The sequence below is a fragment of the Mustela lutreola genome, chromosome 8, assembly GCF_030435805.1.
Source record: "Mustela lutreola isolate mMusLut2 chromosome 8, mMusLut2.pri, whole genome shotgun sequence".
Lineage (NCBI taxonomy): Eukaryota > Metazoa > Chordata > Mammalia > Carnivora > Mustelidae > Mustela > Mustela lutreola.
This window is the reverse complement of record NC_081297.1, coordinates 1,642,072-1,659,658: the sequence shown is the minus strand read 5'-3', so window position 1 is coordinate 1,659,658 and position 17,587 is coordinate 1,642,072. Positions and strand designations below refer to the sequence as shown.

The following is a 17,587-nucleotide window of genomic DNA, read 5'->3' as shown; positions in this document are numbered from 1 at the left end:
TGGCCAGCAGGTGGATTGTGAGTCACGACCGTGAGGGAGAGAACCCTCCTCCGGGAGCTCACCTCAGCGGAACAGTCCGGAAGACTGTAGTAGTGCCGCACCACATCTGTCTTTGCTCGACTCGAGGGAGTGAGCTCTGTGCTGGTGGTTCAGATACGGGTGATAAATTCACACTGACGTGGCCATGCTCAAGGGCTCTGGGGCTTAGCGGGCTGTGAGCTCTGGAGTCCAGAATCAGGATGTTGCAGACAGAGCCGTTACTGTTCAATACCCAGGGCACGCGTTCCCTGACATGTGCACCAGGCGTCCCTCTGTGCGCCGTCCCAACATTGTCCTGGAGAGCGTGAGCATTCCAGGCCTCTCTCTGTCCCCGAGGCCAGTCTGTGGGTCCTGCCTCTGATTCTAGAAAAGCGCGCATGCGTGCTTTCTGTCCACTCGTCACCTTGAGTAAGGGTCCCGCTCTCTTTAAAAAGTAGAAAGTGCTTGCACTGGTAAGGTATATTTTTCTTGAAAACTTTTTATGTTTGAATGCTTGTAGTTCAGCAACCAGATCCGAACCAGCCCAAGCCGGAGGGAGCACAGATGCTGGCCATGCGCGGGGAGCAGCTGGGAGTGGTCACCAACTGGCCCCCGTCCCTGGAAGCCGCGTTGCAGCGCTGGGGAACCATCTCCCCGAAGGCCCCCTGCCTGACCACGATGGACACGAATGGGAAGCCGCTGTACATCCTCACTTACGGTAACTCTCTGTGCTCTTTTCACCGTCCCCCGCGCTCAGCGGCCACTTCCAGGCGGGCTACGCCTCACACCGCCCTCCGTGTCCGGCACTCGCCCCCACGGGACCCTGGAAGGAAATGCTTTAGGAATATACTTAGTTTGATACGAAAAGTTATTACTTGCTAAGTGATTCCTGAGTAGAAGCCAGAGACAGGTGCAGGGAACCAGTGGGTCACAACGCAGACGGGACGTGGGATTTCACGTCTTAGAACGTATCTGACATTCTCCAAAGTCGTGCCTTCAGGAGCGACGGCAGGTTAAGAATTTGTGTCTAAGCTCTGTGACCTGGATCCCTCAGGAAACACTCTCTTTCCAAAGAGATCACGCGAGGAAGCAAGAGAAACAGGCTTTTGTCTAGGTCTTCGTGGGCACAGTTCCTGGAGCCGGTCTGCTCTCGGACGAACTTGGCTGTACCGGGTCCAGGTCCTCCTCGCTGTCCCCTGGGTCAGGGGCCGTGGAGGAAGCACACTGTCGGCCGGTATGCACAGAAGCTGGGTGACTGGACGACCTCTCCAGCTCCTGCTGATTCTGCTGGTTCTGATTTTCTTTCCTGATCCAGGGACTGGGGATAAGTTGAAGACTTAACAGGGACTAGCGCCCTGTCTAGTTTAATGTGTGCGTAGATACGTAGCAGATTGCACGTTTCCCCTTACTTGTTTCCTTGTTGTTTCTGTTCACAGGCAAACTGTGGACAAGAAGTATGAAGGTTGCTTACAACATTCTGCATAAATTAGGTACCAAGCAAGAGCCGATGGTACGACCTGGCGACCGGGTGAGTGCTCTTTCCGGGGCCACACAGTGAGGACACCTGCTGTCGGAAGTCTGAGTTCGGGGTCTCCTCGTGCTGATCCTGCTAATAAGTCAGGCTTTGTTCCCTGAACTATGGATTGGGATCAAGTGCACGAGCGCAGCTGGTGTCCTTCTCGTGTTTTGTCTGTGAGGACGCTTGGGCCGGCGAGGGGAAGGGTCACATCAGAGGAGGGAGGTAACTCAGGAGTGGCTCGGCCATCACTCGTGTCCACGCCTGTCCGAGCCCAGAGCCTGGACTCCAGCCACCGTCCTGTTGTCCCCTAGTGTCCTCTATCCGGGCAGGCAGACAGGATCGTAGAACTTGGCCTGCGTTCGCCAGTGAGCCAGACCGTCTCGGCAGCTCGCCGCTGGTCCCAGTCCTGTCCCAGTGTTGGATTCCGGGCCAGAGGCTGCCGTCCCTCACTGAGCAGCCGGTTCCCATTCTTACTTGGTGAGCCCCAGGGTGGATGTTGGGGTTTCTGTGGCAGTGTCATACCCCGTGTACTTCATACCCTCACCCAGCTTTGTACCCCAGCGTGGGCGTGCGGGTGCGCTCAGAGCCACGGGGTCTTGGTTTTGCACATTGTACCTTTTCCCCATTGCTGCTTTGTACCTTCAGCCCCAACTCTGACGTATCCTACCTGTCCCCAAAGACCTCTCGTTGAATTTCATCAACGTGCCGGCGCCTAGCACCAAACCAACGAGGACACGAGCTGCCGTTTACTTGAGTTACCATGAAGAACAGGGCCCATGAGGAGGAATTTCTTAAAGACTGACACAGCCTTGTGTGGGGGCTGCCATTCTTGATGTTTTTTTATTGACCAGGTTTGACCTCGGGCTTTTCAATGTCAGTTATGGGTCCGGCACATCCTGAGAGTCAACCTTGCCACAAAGCTACAGTCCTCGACACGGAGCAGTACTGACGGCAACATAGAGATGTGTGGACGGAGTAGAGCCCGGCGGGGGGATGGTTTTCGTTAAGGGAGCTCGGACGTGAAATGGGGGAGGACGGTGTCTTCCACAAATGGTGCTGGGAGACGGGGCGCCCCCAGCGGAAGGAGGACACTGAACCTTCTTGCTGTGGAGTGAAAAGTTAACTCACAGTAGATCAGACGCTTAAGGGCAAAGACTGCAACTCTGAGAATAAAACCGGGGAAAGTGTCACAGAATTTGGCAGTGATTTCTTAGACGACACCGAAAACACAGGCAACAAAAACGAAAACGTGAATTAGATTTCATCAGGATGACTCCCGTGTGCCCCAGAGGCTACCGAGAGTTGTGGCAGCGTACAGGACGAGAGAGAATGTGTCTACAAATCCTGGATCTGTTACGTCCAGGATCTGGAAACGAAACTCCCACAATTCAGCAACAACCAATAAAAAAAAAAGGTGAAGCAATGGACAGGGACTTGAAGGGGGCTGGTCTGCCCCTGGGAAGATGCTCCATGTTCCTGCTCATCTGGGGACAGTGCCTTAAAGCCCCAGTTACACAGCACGTCCGTCACGGTCGCAAGAATGAAGACACGCCCATGCTGCCAGTAGGGAGGTCCCCTGTGCAGCCACCAGGAAGCAGTATGGTGGTGCCCTTGGAAACGAAGCACGGCACGACCCCATGACCCAGCCACGGGCCTTCCTTCCGGAAGAACCGGAAGCAGGGGCTTGAATAGACGTTTCTGCACCAGCACTCAGAGCAGCCCTGTTCGCAGAACCAGAGGGGAAGGAGCTCAGGTGTCCGCAGACGGATGGATGGAGAAGCGCAATGCAGTGCACACGCAGGAGTGTCACGCAGCCTTAGAAGGAAGATGAGTTCTGGCCCACGCTGTCATCGGACGGTCCCGGAGGGCTTTATGCTGCGTGAAATGCGGCGGCCACAAAGGACCGGCATAGGAGGTGCTTAGGGCAGTGAATTTCCCTGAGACAGAAGCACGGTGGGGGCCCTAGAGGGTCTGGGGAAGTGGTTGGGGGCTGGGGACTGGGGGGGAGGGGTTGGGGGAGGGCCGGGCGAGGGCCTGGGAGCTGGAGGCTTCGCGGAGGAGGAGGAGAGTTCTGGGGCTGGTTCTGGAAGGGGAGGGCTGCAGGGCAGGGCGGACGTCCTTAGTGGTCCCGAGGTGCGCACTTGGGAACAGCTGAGAGGGTCTGCTCTTGCGCGGTCACCACGAGAAAACCCCGTGTGGGTGAGGGCTTCCTTCGCACTGATCTGGGGGACGGTCTCAGTCCGCCTGCGTGAGTGCTCCCAGGTCCTGACCTTGAGGTTCCTGACGGTAAGGAGGACACAGCGAAGCGCCCCGCCCAGCTAAGACGGAAGGAGGCGTCTGTGGGCGGTTTTGGTAGAATAAATGGAATACGGAGGTTTCCGGCAGAAGCCGGCCAGAACGGTGTGAGGGAACGACTCTTCTACATCATCCTGAGGTCGCTCATGCCGCCAGCATCTGGCCCAGGCGTGCGGGCGCCTGTACTGGAGACACGTGACCACAGCCGTCGACCGGTCACGACCTCCTGTTGCAATAAACAGAGTTTTTACTCTCGTTCAAGATGACTTTTGAACAAAACATTATTTTCTCCAGAGTAACGAGCATATTCAGTCTTTTACATAAAAACTTGACATTTTTCACGTGGGTGACCTTATCGACGCAGTTTGGGGCATTACCTTTAAAGGAAATGCCTTTAAAACACATTTGTGTGCCTAAGCTGAACGGGGTTTGGGGAGCTGTGGAGGGTGCTCGGAAGACCCCAAGATGCGGCCCCCGTGAGGCCGGCCTGCAGGAACTTGCCGTACCGGAAAGGATACAGACACAATAGGATGGTTGGCTTTTCTAGACGTTGGGAAGTGATCGGGTCCTCAGAACAGGTGGTAAGAGCTGGAGGTGGACTATCCCGGTGGGGGGCAGAGCGACTTTCTCCTTTGGGGGGAGCATCTGCAACCCTGGAAGTCTTCCCGGAGTGCAGAGCAAGCCCCGGGCCGTCGGCCAGGTAGCAGGCACGCGTGGGAAAGAGCCACGGCAGGAAAGCGTGTGGGGCCCAAAAGCTGGACAAACCAGTGTCCTCGGAGCCCCCGACGTGGGGAGAGCCAAGCACGGGCCCAGCAAGAGGGTTGCTTTTAGGAGCCAAGACCTCAGCAGACGCGGGGCTGTGCCTCTCTGCCCTTGACTCGTGGGTGCAGCCTGCACTGTGGGTCCTGAGGTCCGGCGGCATCTGGAGCACGGGTTTGCAGTCGTGAGGGGGCTGCGTGCCTCCGTCAGAGCGCCGCCTGCCCGCGAGCCCGGGAGTCCCTGCCGAGCCACCAGAAGACCCGCATGCGCCGCGTTCAGACTTGGAAGGAGAATGTCCCTCCCTAAACTGCAAAACAGAACAACGAAAGTCTTTCCATTATTTTTTTTTGTCTCGGTCTTTTCCGTTTTCATTCTAGTCTCCTGGTGTTCGACCTGTCTGTCCGCTGCATTGATGCTGTTGAGAGACAGAGCATCGGACCATTCTGTGTTTGCTTTCATCTACTTTACACCGGCACGAAATGTTTCACCCTCCTTAGCACAGCTCTGCAAGTTCCTCTAACGTAGCCTCGTTGCCAGAGGCTGCGGTGACTCGGCCATGGGGACTGCCCGGGTCAGGTGGGTGTCTTCGTCTGAGCAGAGCTGGGCTGCAGCCGGCCCTGGATCCCGGAGCACGACCGACCTGGTCCGGCGGCGACCCTGGATTGCTCTTGGTGCTCCGGCCTGGGGAGGACGCTGCGCGGCGGACAGGTGCTCTAGGAAGACAAGGAGTCCACGGTTACCAGGTCCCTTGTGCGCAGGGCGACCGTCCGTTTTGGAGGGCAGCTCGGTGTTCTCTGCGGAAGCCTCACAAGCGCTCACTCCGTGAACACAGAGCTTGGCCGGACCCTGGTCTAAAAGCCGGTGGTGTCACGTCCGCGTGTCAGCTGGAGGCACAGACCTGAGCTGTGACAAACCTCTAGGACGTGCCGGGAGGTCAGCGGTGGCCTCCTGTCCTCGGGCTGGGATCGGAAAAGTCGCTTTGCCAGTTTTCCCAGACACGGTTCCTCAGTGCTGCGACGGCTCTTCCTGGCCTTCCGGGGGCGTGGTCCCTCATTTCTCCGCTTTCCGTCAGCTGCAGGAGTGCCGTCTGGAGAGGAGACCTTCAGTTAGTCCCAGACTCGTTTCACTTCCCACCGGCTGTCCTGCTGGCCGACGCTGAAGACGTGGCCTGCTCGGTTCCCAGCTGCGAACTGGCTCTGTGCCAATTCGCTTACTTAAATACGGAGATGGAGATGGAGCCTCTTCCCGGCTGCTCACGGCAGAACCCGCGACATGTAGGCAGGACAACATTCGAGAAGAAACCGCTTAAGCTTCTGAGTGAGGTCACGCAGGACTGACGTGTGCACGTTAAGTCCCGGGGCCGGAGAGCGTCGGAGCACGCCGCCGGCCGCCGTCCGCAGGGAGGGACAGGAGCATGGACGCGGGGCCGGCGGGCGGGAGAGATGCGCTGGCCCGGGAGCGGGTCCTGCAGAGCAGAGCGCGGTGTGCGGTCATAGCACGGCTCCGCTCTGTCCCTAGGACGTGTTCCCAGCGGCCCGAAGGGAAAGGCTGGTCCCAGAGGAGCCACGGGGACAGGACAGCCAGCGGGGTCCGCAGTGGGTGAGCTGCACGGCAGACTCTAGAACGAGCTCCACACACACCGTCGGACCACGTGTTTGTGAAGCAGCCAGTGCCACGTAAAGGGGCATTTGACAACGGAGCCTCCAACGCTACATGTGACAGTGGGAATAAAACAGAAGTGACATTAAGTACACGCTCTCAGACAGATTTCTAAGTCTTTGCCACCTCAGGGCCCACGTGGAAACACCACCAATGAGGAAGCGGAGCAGAAGCGCTCGGCGTGAGCCGCCCACGGGAGCCTTGTCCCTCGCTGAGGCACCACGGGGCTCTCAGAAAACACATTTCAAAAATCGCGTTCTCCGTGGGGGTTTAGACGGACCCAACCTTGACGACTACGTGCTCATGGCGGCCTCCACGTGTGAGGCCTTGGGGGGGTTGGGGGGAACGGGGAGCAGGTGTCCGCGGAAGCCGCCTCCGTGCCCACGTGCGGGGGACCGCCCGCCGGGCTGGTTCCCGTTCCCGCCTGCGAGCCATGCGCCGGGCCTCAACCTGCCCCCTCCTGCCTTCTCAGTGACCCTCTGCACCACACTAGGACACAGGGAGGAAAATGAAGGCCCAGAGGGGCGAGTGCTGGCCTGGGGCCAGAGCAGAGTCCCGTGGGTGTCCGCCCGCCCTCATGTCAGGGCACAGCGGCAAAGGCCCCCCGGACGCTCGCGGAAGCCCCTGCTGAGCCTGGGGGAGTGGGAGGAGCAAGGCAGGCGCAGGCGACACTCGCGGCAGGAGAAGCACAGTCGGGACGGCGACGTCTGGGCCGGGTTCTAGCCGACCGTCGGTCGCTCGTGTCTGCATCCGTTAGAGGAGGCGCGCACGCCGACTACTGAAGTGCGAGTTACCGCAGTGTCCTCCTGTGCACCTGAGTGTCGTCGCTGAGAGCGTGGGCCCCTGGGGCCGCGCCGGCTGGTTAACGGCTCCCGCTCTGTGTCCGTGCAGGTGGCGCTGGTGTTTCCCAACAACGACCCTGCCGCCTCCATGGTGGCCTTCTACGGCTGCCTGCTGGCCGAAGTGGTCCCCGTGCCCATCGAAGTGCCGCTCACGAGAAAGGTACGTCCCAGCCAGAGGGTCGGGCCCGGCCGCCGTGGAGCGTTCTCCCATGAGGTCAGAGCACTCCGCTGGCTTTTTTTAAATGGTTTTTCATCTTGGCAGGATGTGGATTGAGAAGCACAGAGGTGTTTTGTGGCTTCTGAGGCTCTGGGCGGGGGTTTGGCGGCTACGTCGGTGGCGGGAACAGTTCCCACATCTGCCTCTGAAAGCATCGGGGCTTGTGTCCAGCTCACAGAGTTCATGCCCCGCTCACTTGTCCTGGGGCCCTGTGCAGGAGGGGCGGCTTGGAAAGTGATTGCTCATCTTGGAGCACTGCCAGAGGGCCGGGTTGGGGTTCTGGGGACGGAGGCATGGACACGCACCATTTCTGCACTTTGCTTCTCCTTGCACTTCTGCTCTGCGAAAGCTGTCCTGTCTGGGGGTTCAAGCCAGCCCAAGCGCTCCGGCACACTGCTGAAGCCAGGGGCGTGCCGCAGCCCACACTCTCCCGCTGCCTCGCAGAAGCCGGCAGGGGCACGCAGACCTCCCGGGCAACCCCCAGGCGTGCTGGCTCTGGTAGCTCAGGGCTAGCGTACCCGTGCCCCACAGTACCGTGTCACCTGGAGAGAGCGCTCTTGAGGATGGCCACCCCGGGGCCCTGCACAGACAGCACGCTGAAACATGCCCGGTCTGTCCCCGGTAAAGAGCTACTTACTTGTGCTGGGGCTGCAGCCTGAGGCACAGGCCTCAGGTCTGCCACACATTTGGAGATGACGGAGGGACCCTGAGGGCACACAGATGGGGAAACTCTGCGCTCACCCTTGACCTTGCTCCAGCTCCCTGCCACCTCCGAGAAAGCAGGTCCACACACATCTGGAGCCCTGATGTTTGCAAGTCTCGCCCAGGAGCCCCCTGCAGACATCCTGGTCTGAGGGCTGGCACGGTTTATGATCAGGGTCCCACAGGACTGCATATATTTGCATAATTAAAAGCTGCTGCCTGAGAGCCTGGCTACCAGGCAGTCTGGAACCTGGTGCTCAGTGGACTCCTCCCTGTGGAATGCGATGGGTCTTGGCACAGCCTCAGCAATGGGAGCATAGCAGGAACAAACCTGTGCTTAGACAATCAGGGAAAGTCAAGAGACGACCGAGGGAAAGGCCGCATGCGCAGACCCGTCGCTCGCACGGCCACTCCTTCCAGCTGGGACAGGCGGCTGCTCCACTGATGCAGAGCCAGACGCAGTGAGGAAACAGGAATGGGGTCCAGAAAAAAGATCAAGGTCAAACCTCAATGAAATAAATAGTTCAACGTGATGGTCATAAAGACACTCACTGAACTCCGGAGAAGTACAGAGGAGCGCGGTGTGAGCTGCACCAGAGACGGAGAGCAGAGGGGGACACCGGACGGAAGTCCCCGAGCGGAAGGCCAACAGATCGGATGGAAGACTGCTGGGAACACCCCATAGCCAAGCAGAAGGCGTCAGCGAGCAGGAACAGGACAGCAGACCTCACACAGAGCGGTGGAAAGAAACAAAACCAGTCTATTTTATGTTAAGATAGCTTGAGGGAACTGTAGGACAACATCAGGCGGGACAGCATTCACGTGCGGGAGTCGCAGAAGGAGGGAAAGAGAGAAAGGGGAGAAAACGTAACTGAATAGACAGTAGCAGAGACATCCGTGACCGGGGAAAGAAACAGACTTCCGGGTCCCGGGAGCCTGGAGACCGTGAGCTCACAGCGAGTGAATCCAGAGAGTTCACGGCAAGACACATTATAATTAAAATGTCAACGTTAACGAGAGAATTTTAAAAGCGGCAAGAGAAAAACAATTTATTATGTACAAGGAAACCACAAAGACTCTTTGTGGATTTTTCAACAGAAACCTTGTGGGCCAGGAGGGAGCAGCAGGATGTATTCGAAGTGCTGAAAAGCAAACCAGCAGCCGAGGACGCCCTGCACAGCGCGGCTGCCATTTGGAGTTGGAAGAGGGACGGTCTTCCAGGCCAGCAGGGCCGGAAGGAGCTCATCACCACTGAACAGGCCCGGGGAGAAACATTCAACGTCTGATTTCAGGTGAAAAGAGATTGGTGACAAGAAAATAAATGAGAGTATAAGCCTCACTGGCAGAGTCCATGTAGAGCAAAGGTAATGGATTGATGGTTTAGTAAAACTGAAACTAGAGTGTAGGTTAAAAAGACAAAAGTAGTATAAATCATGAAAACTACAATACTTTGTTAAGGGAAACACAAAGTAAAAAGATGTAAGTGCGATATCAAAACGTTAAATACGGGGAGGGCAGGCGAAACTCCGTTTTCCACCATGTTCAACCTTCCGTTGCCATCAAATTACATAGACTGACACACGCACCAGTGTGTGTGTGCAGGCAGTTTTACGTGACCCTTACAGAACCGAAAAGCAGACCCCTCTAGTGGAGACACGGAATATAAAGCACTCCTTGATCTCGGTGTCACATGAAGACAGGCAGCAACTCACAGAGGAGAGAGGAGGGACGGAACAGAGAGACCCTGCGGAGACGCAGCCAGAAAATGGTTAACAGAAGGGCGGCCGGTTCGCGTCTCTGACCCGTGACTACTTCACGTGTAGAAGGACTGAGTTCTCTAAGCAGAGGCGGACAGCACGGCGGGGGACAGGACACGAGAGCCAGCGACACGCGGCCTCCAGCGCCCGCTGCGGACGTCAGGACCCGGAGAGGGCAGCGGGCGGCCGCTCCGAGATGCCCCGTGGAGGCGCAGAGGAAGAGGGCAACAGACCGAGCAGACGCTACGGAGGGTTCCGCAGCGGTAGGGGCGTCGGTCCGCAGAGAAGACGTAACACTTGTAAACATTTATGCACCCCGCACAGGAGCACCTACATGTATGAAGCTGATGTTCATTCCCCTGAAGGGAGAGACCCCGGCCCGCCGTGACAGGGGACACCAGTGGGCTTCATTACCCAGAGCGCTCCATCCTTCCGTACGCACCAGAACCCACACTCTTCTCAGGCGCGTCTGGGATGAACTCCAGGACAGATCCCATGAGGCCGCAAGGCAAATCTCAGTGAATTTCAGAAGAGTGAACTAGTGGGCATCTTTCCTGACGCACAGTGGTGTGAAACCAGAAATCAGTTACAGGAAGAAAACAGGAAGATTCACAAGTATGTGGAGATTAAACAGCGTGCCAGTGAGTGACCCGTGAGTCAACCAGGAAATCAAAGGAAAAGTAAAAAAACAACAACAACAAAACACCAAAAACCAGCTTGAGACCAATTTAAACAAAAACAAACATATAAAATTCAGCAAAGACCTCAGAGAGCCAAAGCAATGTCAAGTAAGAACAGCAAAGCCGGGGACACCTGGGTCCCTGTTTTCAAGCCACATTACGGAGCTTTAGTAGTTGAAGCAGTTGTCTAAAACAGACACATAGGTCAGCAGAGTATAACAGCCCAAAAGTAAACCCACACGTGGATTGCCGATTCATTTATTTATTTAGGTCCGTCACTCTATTTAGTTTATCCTTTCAAGTCTCTGAATTTGAGTCATTGACGCGCAATCTTTTTTTTTTTTTTTTTTGAAGATTTTATTTATTTATTTGATGGAGATCACAAGCAGGCAGAGAGAGGGGAAGAAGCAGGTTCCCCACCGAGTAGGGAGCCCGTTGCGGGGCTCGATCCCAGGACCCTGAGACCATGACCTGAGCCAAAGGCAGCGGCTTAACCCCCTGCGCCCCCCAGGCGCCCCTCGCCAATGAATTTAGGACAGCAGATCCAGGAACGCACAACGGGAAAGAACAGTCTCGTCAGTAAATGACTTTGGGAAAATTGGACGGTTGCCTGCAAGAGAATGAAGCTAGACCCCCCCTTACCCAGTACACAAAAATTACCCCAAAAAGGGTTAAAAACTTGATTGTAAGGCCTGAAGCCACAAACTCCTAGAAGAAAACACGGGCTCCAAGTCAGCTTTTTGACATCAGTCTTGGTGATGAGTCCTTGGATCTGACACCAAAGGTGAAGGCAACAAACCAAAACCAAACGTGCGAAAACATCAAACTAAAAACTTCTGTGACCAAAGGAAAGCATCCGCAGAAGGAAAAGATAAGATTCCATTCCTCCTTAATGGGAGAAGATGCCTGCAAATTGTGTCTGATAAGGGATTATATCCACAGTGTATGTGGAATTCATAGCAGTCGGTAGCAAGAGACACAATCCAGTTAAAACATGGGGAGAATATCTGAGCAGACATTGTTCCAGAGGAGACGCACAGATGGCCATAGACACAAAGATGCTTAACGTCACTAATCATCACGGAAATGAAGATTAAAATCTCTCTGAGGGGCGCCTGGGTGGCTCCCTCGGTTCAGCGTCTGCCTTGGGCTCTGGTCATGATCCTGAGGTCCTGGAATCGAGCCCCGCATCAGACGCCCTGCTGCTCTGCGGGGAGCCTGCTTCTCCCCCCCCCCCCCCACCGCCTGACACTGCCCCTGCTTGTGTGCGCACGCTCTCTGTCTCTCTGTCAAATAAATAAATAAAATCTTTTAAAGAAAACACATTGAGATTTCACATCATGCCTTTTTAAATAGGTAAAAAGGCAAGAAATAGTAGGTTTTAGCAAGGATGTAGAGAAAGGGGGACCCTTGTGCACTGCTGCTGGGAATGCTAACTGGTGCAGCCATGTGGAAAATAGTATGAAGGTTCCTCAAAAACTAAAAACGGAGCTACCCTACAATCCAGCGATTACACTAGGTGTTTTCTAAACGAAAAGAAAAGCATTAATTTGAAGAGATGTGTGCAGCTCTCTGCTCTCCGCAGCAGCGTTTACAGCGGTCAAGCATGGAAACCACCTACCTCCATCTGCGGATGAATGGGCAACGCGGTGGTGTGTACACACGTTACTCGGACCTTGCTTTGCAATCACATGCAGCGACCTTGGTATGCTGAGTGAAATAAGTCAGAGAAAGATCTAAAAAACAAAATGAAAGAACAAACAAACCCGCGGACACAGAGCACAGATTGGTGGTTGCCAGTGGTGGTGGTTGTAGGGTGGGCGCAGTGGCTGAAGGGGCAGAATTCCAGCTACAACTAAGTCAGGGGCCGGGAAGTACAGCTCGGGGGCTCTGCACGGGGATGGCATCGTGCACATTTGAAGGTGGCGCGAGAGTAGATCTTTGAAAGTCTTGTGTCGTGATATTTCTGCAGTGTATGCCAATACAGAATCGTTTTACATCTGAAAATGTTATGTCAATTGTACCTTAATTTTTTTAAGAAAGAACATTGAGCTTAGTGATCTGTAAGTACCTAAGTGTTTGATGATCTCAAGCTTCAGCGTCCTTACGCTAGAAGTCTGGATACATCATGGACGTTTTACTGCGGAGGGTGTGGTTGTTGCTTGTGTTTTGGTGTCTGGACTTTATGGAGTCCCGTGTTCACCCAAGATCTGCCAGTTGCAGATCCGAATCTCGCTGTCGTAGCGTAGTCGAGCACAAGAACCGTACGTTGGACGTAACCCACACTCAGTGCTGTGGTCCACGTGAATGACGTCCCACAGTAAAGCAGAGAGAGAAGCTTCAGGAAGAGAAAAGGGGAGGCTCTGACACTGATGGTCCCTGAGGACGAGGGTCTGACGTCATCCAGGAGGTGGAGCTGATGCCGCGAGGTGTGGTCCCCTCGGTCACCGGTCGTGTTCTGGACTATGCCCTTGGACCCCACCCTGGACCGAGCTAGCCTTCCCTCAGACCTGTCTTGTGCCAACTCTGCAGGGTGGTGCTCCCAGCTCTGGAATGTCATGGTTTACACGTGCCCAGCCTCAGAGCCCCGGAGAGTTTCCCAGCCCTCTCTGCGGCTGCCCTGATACTCAGCGGGTCATCCCCGTCCAGTGCCTCGGGGATGCCTCAGGGTCTGCTGAGAGTGGGTGTGCACGTCTCCAGCTCCGCTCCTGGGAGCGGAAGGAGAGAGTGTGAGGCTCCCTTAGAAAATGACGGGGATGCTCGTCGCTGTGGCTTCCTGGGTACAAACACGGGGATTGCAGACTTGACGTCTCGGGCACACATCGCTATCAGGTGGGGCAGCTGGTGGCCCTGGAAGTCAGGGACGTCCTGTGACCTCTGACCTCAGGACCTCCTCCAGTGGCCCGACTCCTGCAGGTGTTTGCCACCGCGTCCCCATGTGCGGGAGATGCCCCTTGAGTGCTTCCGGGAGACCCGAGTCCCGGGATTGTCACGACTGGGAATGTGTCGGGGTTTGGGGTTGAATGGATTGAATGGACAGCCACGTTCTTCTAGGTGGCTTTAGTGCCATGGTTGATTCTACGGCAGTTTACCTGAAAACCAACCGGAGGACATATGATGGCAAATGCAGGGCGTTGAGGCCCTTGGGAACACAAAGGGTCGGTGGCCTTGATTCGAGGCTTCTAGCGCTCTGAGGTCTGCAGTCGCAGCGCCACAGTGACAATCTGTAAGTCCACAACCAGGGAACCGTTCGCACAGGGAGGCACATGCCTCTGCCCTTTGGGCCACCTGACAGCCTCGGCACAGCATTTCAGCCGCTGCTGGCGCAAACAGCCCAAAAGCCCAGCTTGGCCACCACATCACACCTCCTGACGCTTGGGAGTAAAGAGGTGAAGCATCGTGCGACGTCTGACTGACGTGTGATCTGTTCTTTGTCGTCATGTGCGGAGGAGGTTCCTGCAGTGATAACCCCAGAGGGGGTGGTTCGTCCAGAGCTGCGCTGAGCGCGGGTCGGCCCCTTTGCTGAGGGGAGCCTCAGTGGCCGCCGAGGGTCCGTGTGGTCGCGTGCACCGGAGGAGGAGCTCTGCCGCTCGGGTGTGGGCTGGGCAGAGGCTCCCCCTGCCTGCCGGCCCTGCTGGGATGACCTGCCGGCTGACGTGCTCTCCGGCCCGCGCGGACCCTCGGGTTACCAGCCCGCCCTGCAGCACCTGAAGACCCTTCTCAGAAGAAAATGCCAAGTGCCTCTCTCCACCGACCGTTTCCTTCTGGAAAACAGGCCCAGGAGATGACTTTGTCTTACTGAGGCCACAAACTGTCATTCCTCAGCCGCCGTGACTTCAGAACGTGGCATTTGTGTCTCAGAAAACATTTTTAGGGGTGCCTGGGTGCTCGGTCATTCAGTGTGCATCTCCGGCTCAGGTCATGATCTCGGATCGAGTCCCGCGTTGGGCTCCCTGCTCTGCGGAACCTGTTTCTCCTTCGGCTGCTCCCCCTGCTCGTGCTCTCTCTCCGAAATAAATTAATGAAATCTTAAAAAGAAAAGTAGCCTTTTAAAAAAAGAAAGCTTATTTTTTAAACAGAAGAATCCTTCAGTGCTGCGCGGTGCGGAATGGTGAGGAGGATGGAGGGTGTGACGGTTTCCTCCGTCCGCCGCGGCTGTGCCGCCGGACCCGCTGCCGAGCCTGGTGGGAGCCAGTTTCCCAGAACAGCGTCATTTAATGCACCCAACTGTCGATTCTCGTGTGTTTGTTTATTCTCCATCCTAGCTCGCGGGCAGGAAAGCTCCTCTTTCCGCAGGGGGTTTGCAGCAGGGGCCCGGAGTTCCTGGGGCTTGGCCAGGGTGTGGGAGCAGCCGGGGGAATTGCCTCTGTGGGCCCTGCGGGGTCGCAGCAGAGCTGGCACAGCCCACTGCCGTCGCCCTGCCGAGGCTGGGCGGGAGCACGGCCCGCGGCCGGTCGCGCACACCATGAACGGTGAACGGGCTCCACCAGCATCTCAGCTGACACAGGCGGCTCTGCTCCGGGAGTCTGGTGGGGAAGCGGCGCGGCTGTTGGGAAGGGTCGGAGTGGGTGTGTTCCAAGGACCGCAGGACCAGGGACAGGTCGGCCTGTAGGCCCCAGGCCTCTGCAGAGCTGAGCATCTGAAGCCCGTGCCTCTGAGACACTTTGCCCCGCTTCTGTCCCACCTCGCGAGAGCCGGTGAATGGCCCCGTCGACAAAGAGCGAAGTCGGGTCGGTATCCACTGGTGGTCGTGGGGCCGCAGACCCAACGTGAGTTTGCAAGAGGGGCTTTCTGTGCGCCGGAGTCCTCGTGGGAGTGTGGCCGCTGCTTCCTGACCGGGAGCCGGAGACGGAACAGACCGCGGTGGAGAGATGAGTCCACACCGGCCTGTCGGAGGCCCCAGGGTCAGCAGACAGACCAAGGACAGACTTCTTACGGGGTGACAGGACTTGGCATGTCTCCGTGTCGCAGGGGGTTGGAGGTGATGGGCTGACGTCAGGTGTGGCCTGGCTTTCCTTGAAGAGCCAAAAATTATTCGCAAGGTGACCGGGGAGGGGGTCCCCGTCCTGACAGCCCAACCCGTCAGAGGAAGGGCCCTCAGCCGAGGGGGAAGCTGCAGTGCGGGGACGCGGGCCCCCAGGGAAGGGACCTCGTCAGGGCCGGAGGTCTCTGCGTCACTCCAAGTCCTCCTGAGGTGGGGAGCAGTTTCCCAAAGCCGGCGGCTCGGAGCGAGGACAGGAGGCGGCTGCCTGCAGAGACGGCGTGTGGGGGACTGCGGGTCCGACGCCGTGTGCGCAGGGCGTCCACCCATCAGGCTGCAGGCTCGGGGTGCGAGCGTGCGCTCAGGTTCAGGGGGGTTCCGTGTGTGCAGGGGCTGCTGGGACGGCCGGGGCAGTCCTGTGTCCAGCGATGGACCCGGGTCGCTGTTTCTGCCCCGCTGACGGGCGCTCTGAGGAGGAATCCACCGACGGAGGGGACAAGGACCCCCTTCCGGCAGAGCGCAGAGCAGGGGCGAGGTCTGAATTTCGGGCTGAGCTGTGGCCTTGTGTCCGTCACTGTCCTCACCTGCTGTCCCAGCTCTCTCTGGGCTGTCCTGTGCGTGTGATAATGTCACAGGAGCCGTCGGTCGGCAGATGCGAGAGGACATGCGGGAGAGCCGGGCGGGGAGGCGAGCAGCGGGAGGTGGCAGGTCACGGCTGGCAGCCCGCACGCAGCCTCCTGCCCTGTGGCTCACTTGGCCTGGGGGTCAACGGTCTCGCAAGTTCTCGCCCATGAAGAAATGTCTTCCTGCCTCCAAGGGGGATGTCAGAGCCTGTCTGGACATCTGGCGGCGTGATCCCAAATCCACATTCGCGTCGCTGTGAAAACCCTACGTGAAGAAGCTCCACGTGAAGGAGAGGCCCCCAAAATGGGCACATCTGTCCGTTGGGCGCCAGCCCTGTGCTCCCTGCTCGGGGCTGGGGGTGCACAGTCCCACACGGCATTGGGCTTTCACCGTGGGGCTGAGCCGCAAACCACCTGGACGACCAGTCGTCGATGTCAGAGCCGCGGACTTCACTGCTGGATGCGCGCGGTCTTCCCGCGCCGTCTCAGTGGGGCACACACGGCAGAGGGATGGGTGGCCGTGGCGGGTCTGTGCAGGGGGCACGCGTGAGCGTGACCTGCTCTCCACACTGTGGCGTGTGCTTGTAGGAACTCCTGCTGCTTCCTGGCTTTTGTTTCTGCGTCGAGCTGGTGTGACCGGTGGGCGTAAAGCCAGCCCACTGAGCAGACGTGCCCCAGGCACCTGGACGTGGTTAGCGCAGACCACGGGGTGGCAGTCCCCACGCTGCCTGTCCCAGGAGAGCCCCATCCCGCAGGGTCTGCCTGTCACTGCCGGTGTCGCGGGCTTCCAGGGTCCATGTCCTGCAGCGGCGGTCTGTCCAGACCCGTGTCCCGGCTCTCCAACGAGAGCTGCTCTGGGTGCAGAGGGTCAGGGGGTCCTTATGTTCCGCTCGCCCTTGTCATGCGTTTCCACACAGCGGAGCCCTGTGCTCTGGGCGTCTTCAGAATCGGGCTCCATGTCAAGCAGGAAGATGTTTTCTGGGTGCCTTCCTGTTGCCGTGATAGTCCCGTTTCCTGTCATGGTCGTGGAGACCCACAGGGAGGTCCAGCAGTAGCTTCCGGAGGCCTGCCACGTGCCGGCCACTCGCTGAGCCGTCCGCACTCCTCGGTCCTGTCCGCTGCCAACAGGGACACTGAGGCGGGGCGACCCTGCCACCCTGCCTGAGGTCCCAGCGCAGCGCATGCAGCCTGGGACATGACCCACGGCTCTACCCCCGGAGGTTAGCTCTTCCCCAGAATCCAGGGCGAGGCCGCGTTCTGCCAGGGATGCCGCGGTCCTCCCCAGCTCTGTGACCCATCTCCTGTTGCTCCCCCAGGACGCTGGAAGCCAGCAGATCGGGTTCTTGCTCGGCAGCTGTGGAGTCACCGTGGCCTTGACGAGCGACGCCTGCCACAAAGGGCTGCCGAAAAGCCCGACGGGGGAGATCCCGCAGTTCAAAGGTAGGTGGCTTCCCGCGCCCTGCTGGGGACCGCACGCAGGACGCTCCTGTGTCTCCTCGGGTCCTGGGCACACCCCTGCTCGCGCGGCACGTCAC

General features: G+C 57.7%; 1 protein-coding gene across 4 annotated transcripts in view; it reads left to right on the top strand.

The window, feature by feature from the left end:
* The window catches only part of DIP2C (disco interacting protein 2 homolog C), a 346,775-nt gene that overhangs the window by 220,365 nt on the left and 108,823 nt on the right, over positions 1-17,587 (top strand). For all 4 annotated transcript variants that reach the window (XM_059183672.1, XM_059183673.1, XM_059183671.1 and 1 more), the window contains 4 exons: positions 539-736; positions 1,455-1,546; positions 7,142-7,252; positions 17,369-17,492. In XM_059183672.1, coding sequence (XP_059039655.1) covers positions 539-736; positions 1,455-1,546; positions 7,142-7,252; positions 17,369-17,492 — 525 coding nt within the window. The remainder of the gene's footprint in view (positions 1-538; positions 737-1,454; positions 1,547-7,141; positions 7,253-17,368; positions 17,493-17,587) is intronic.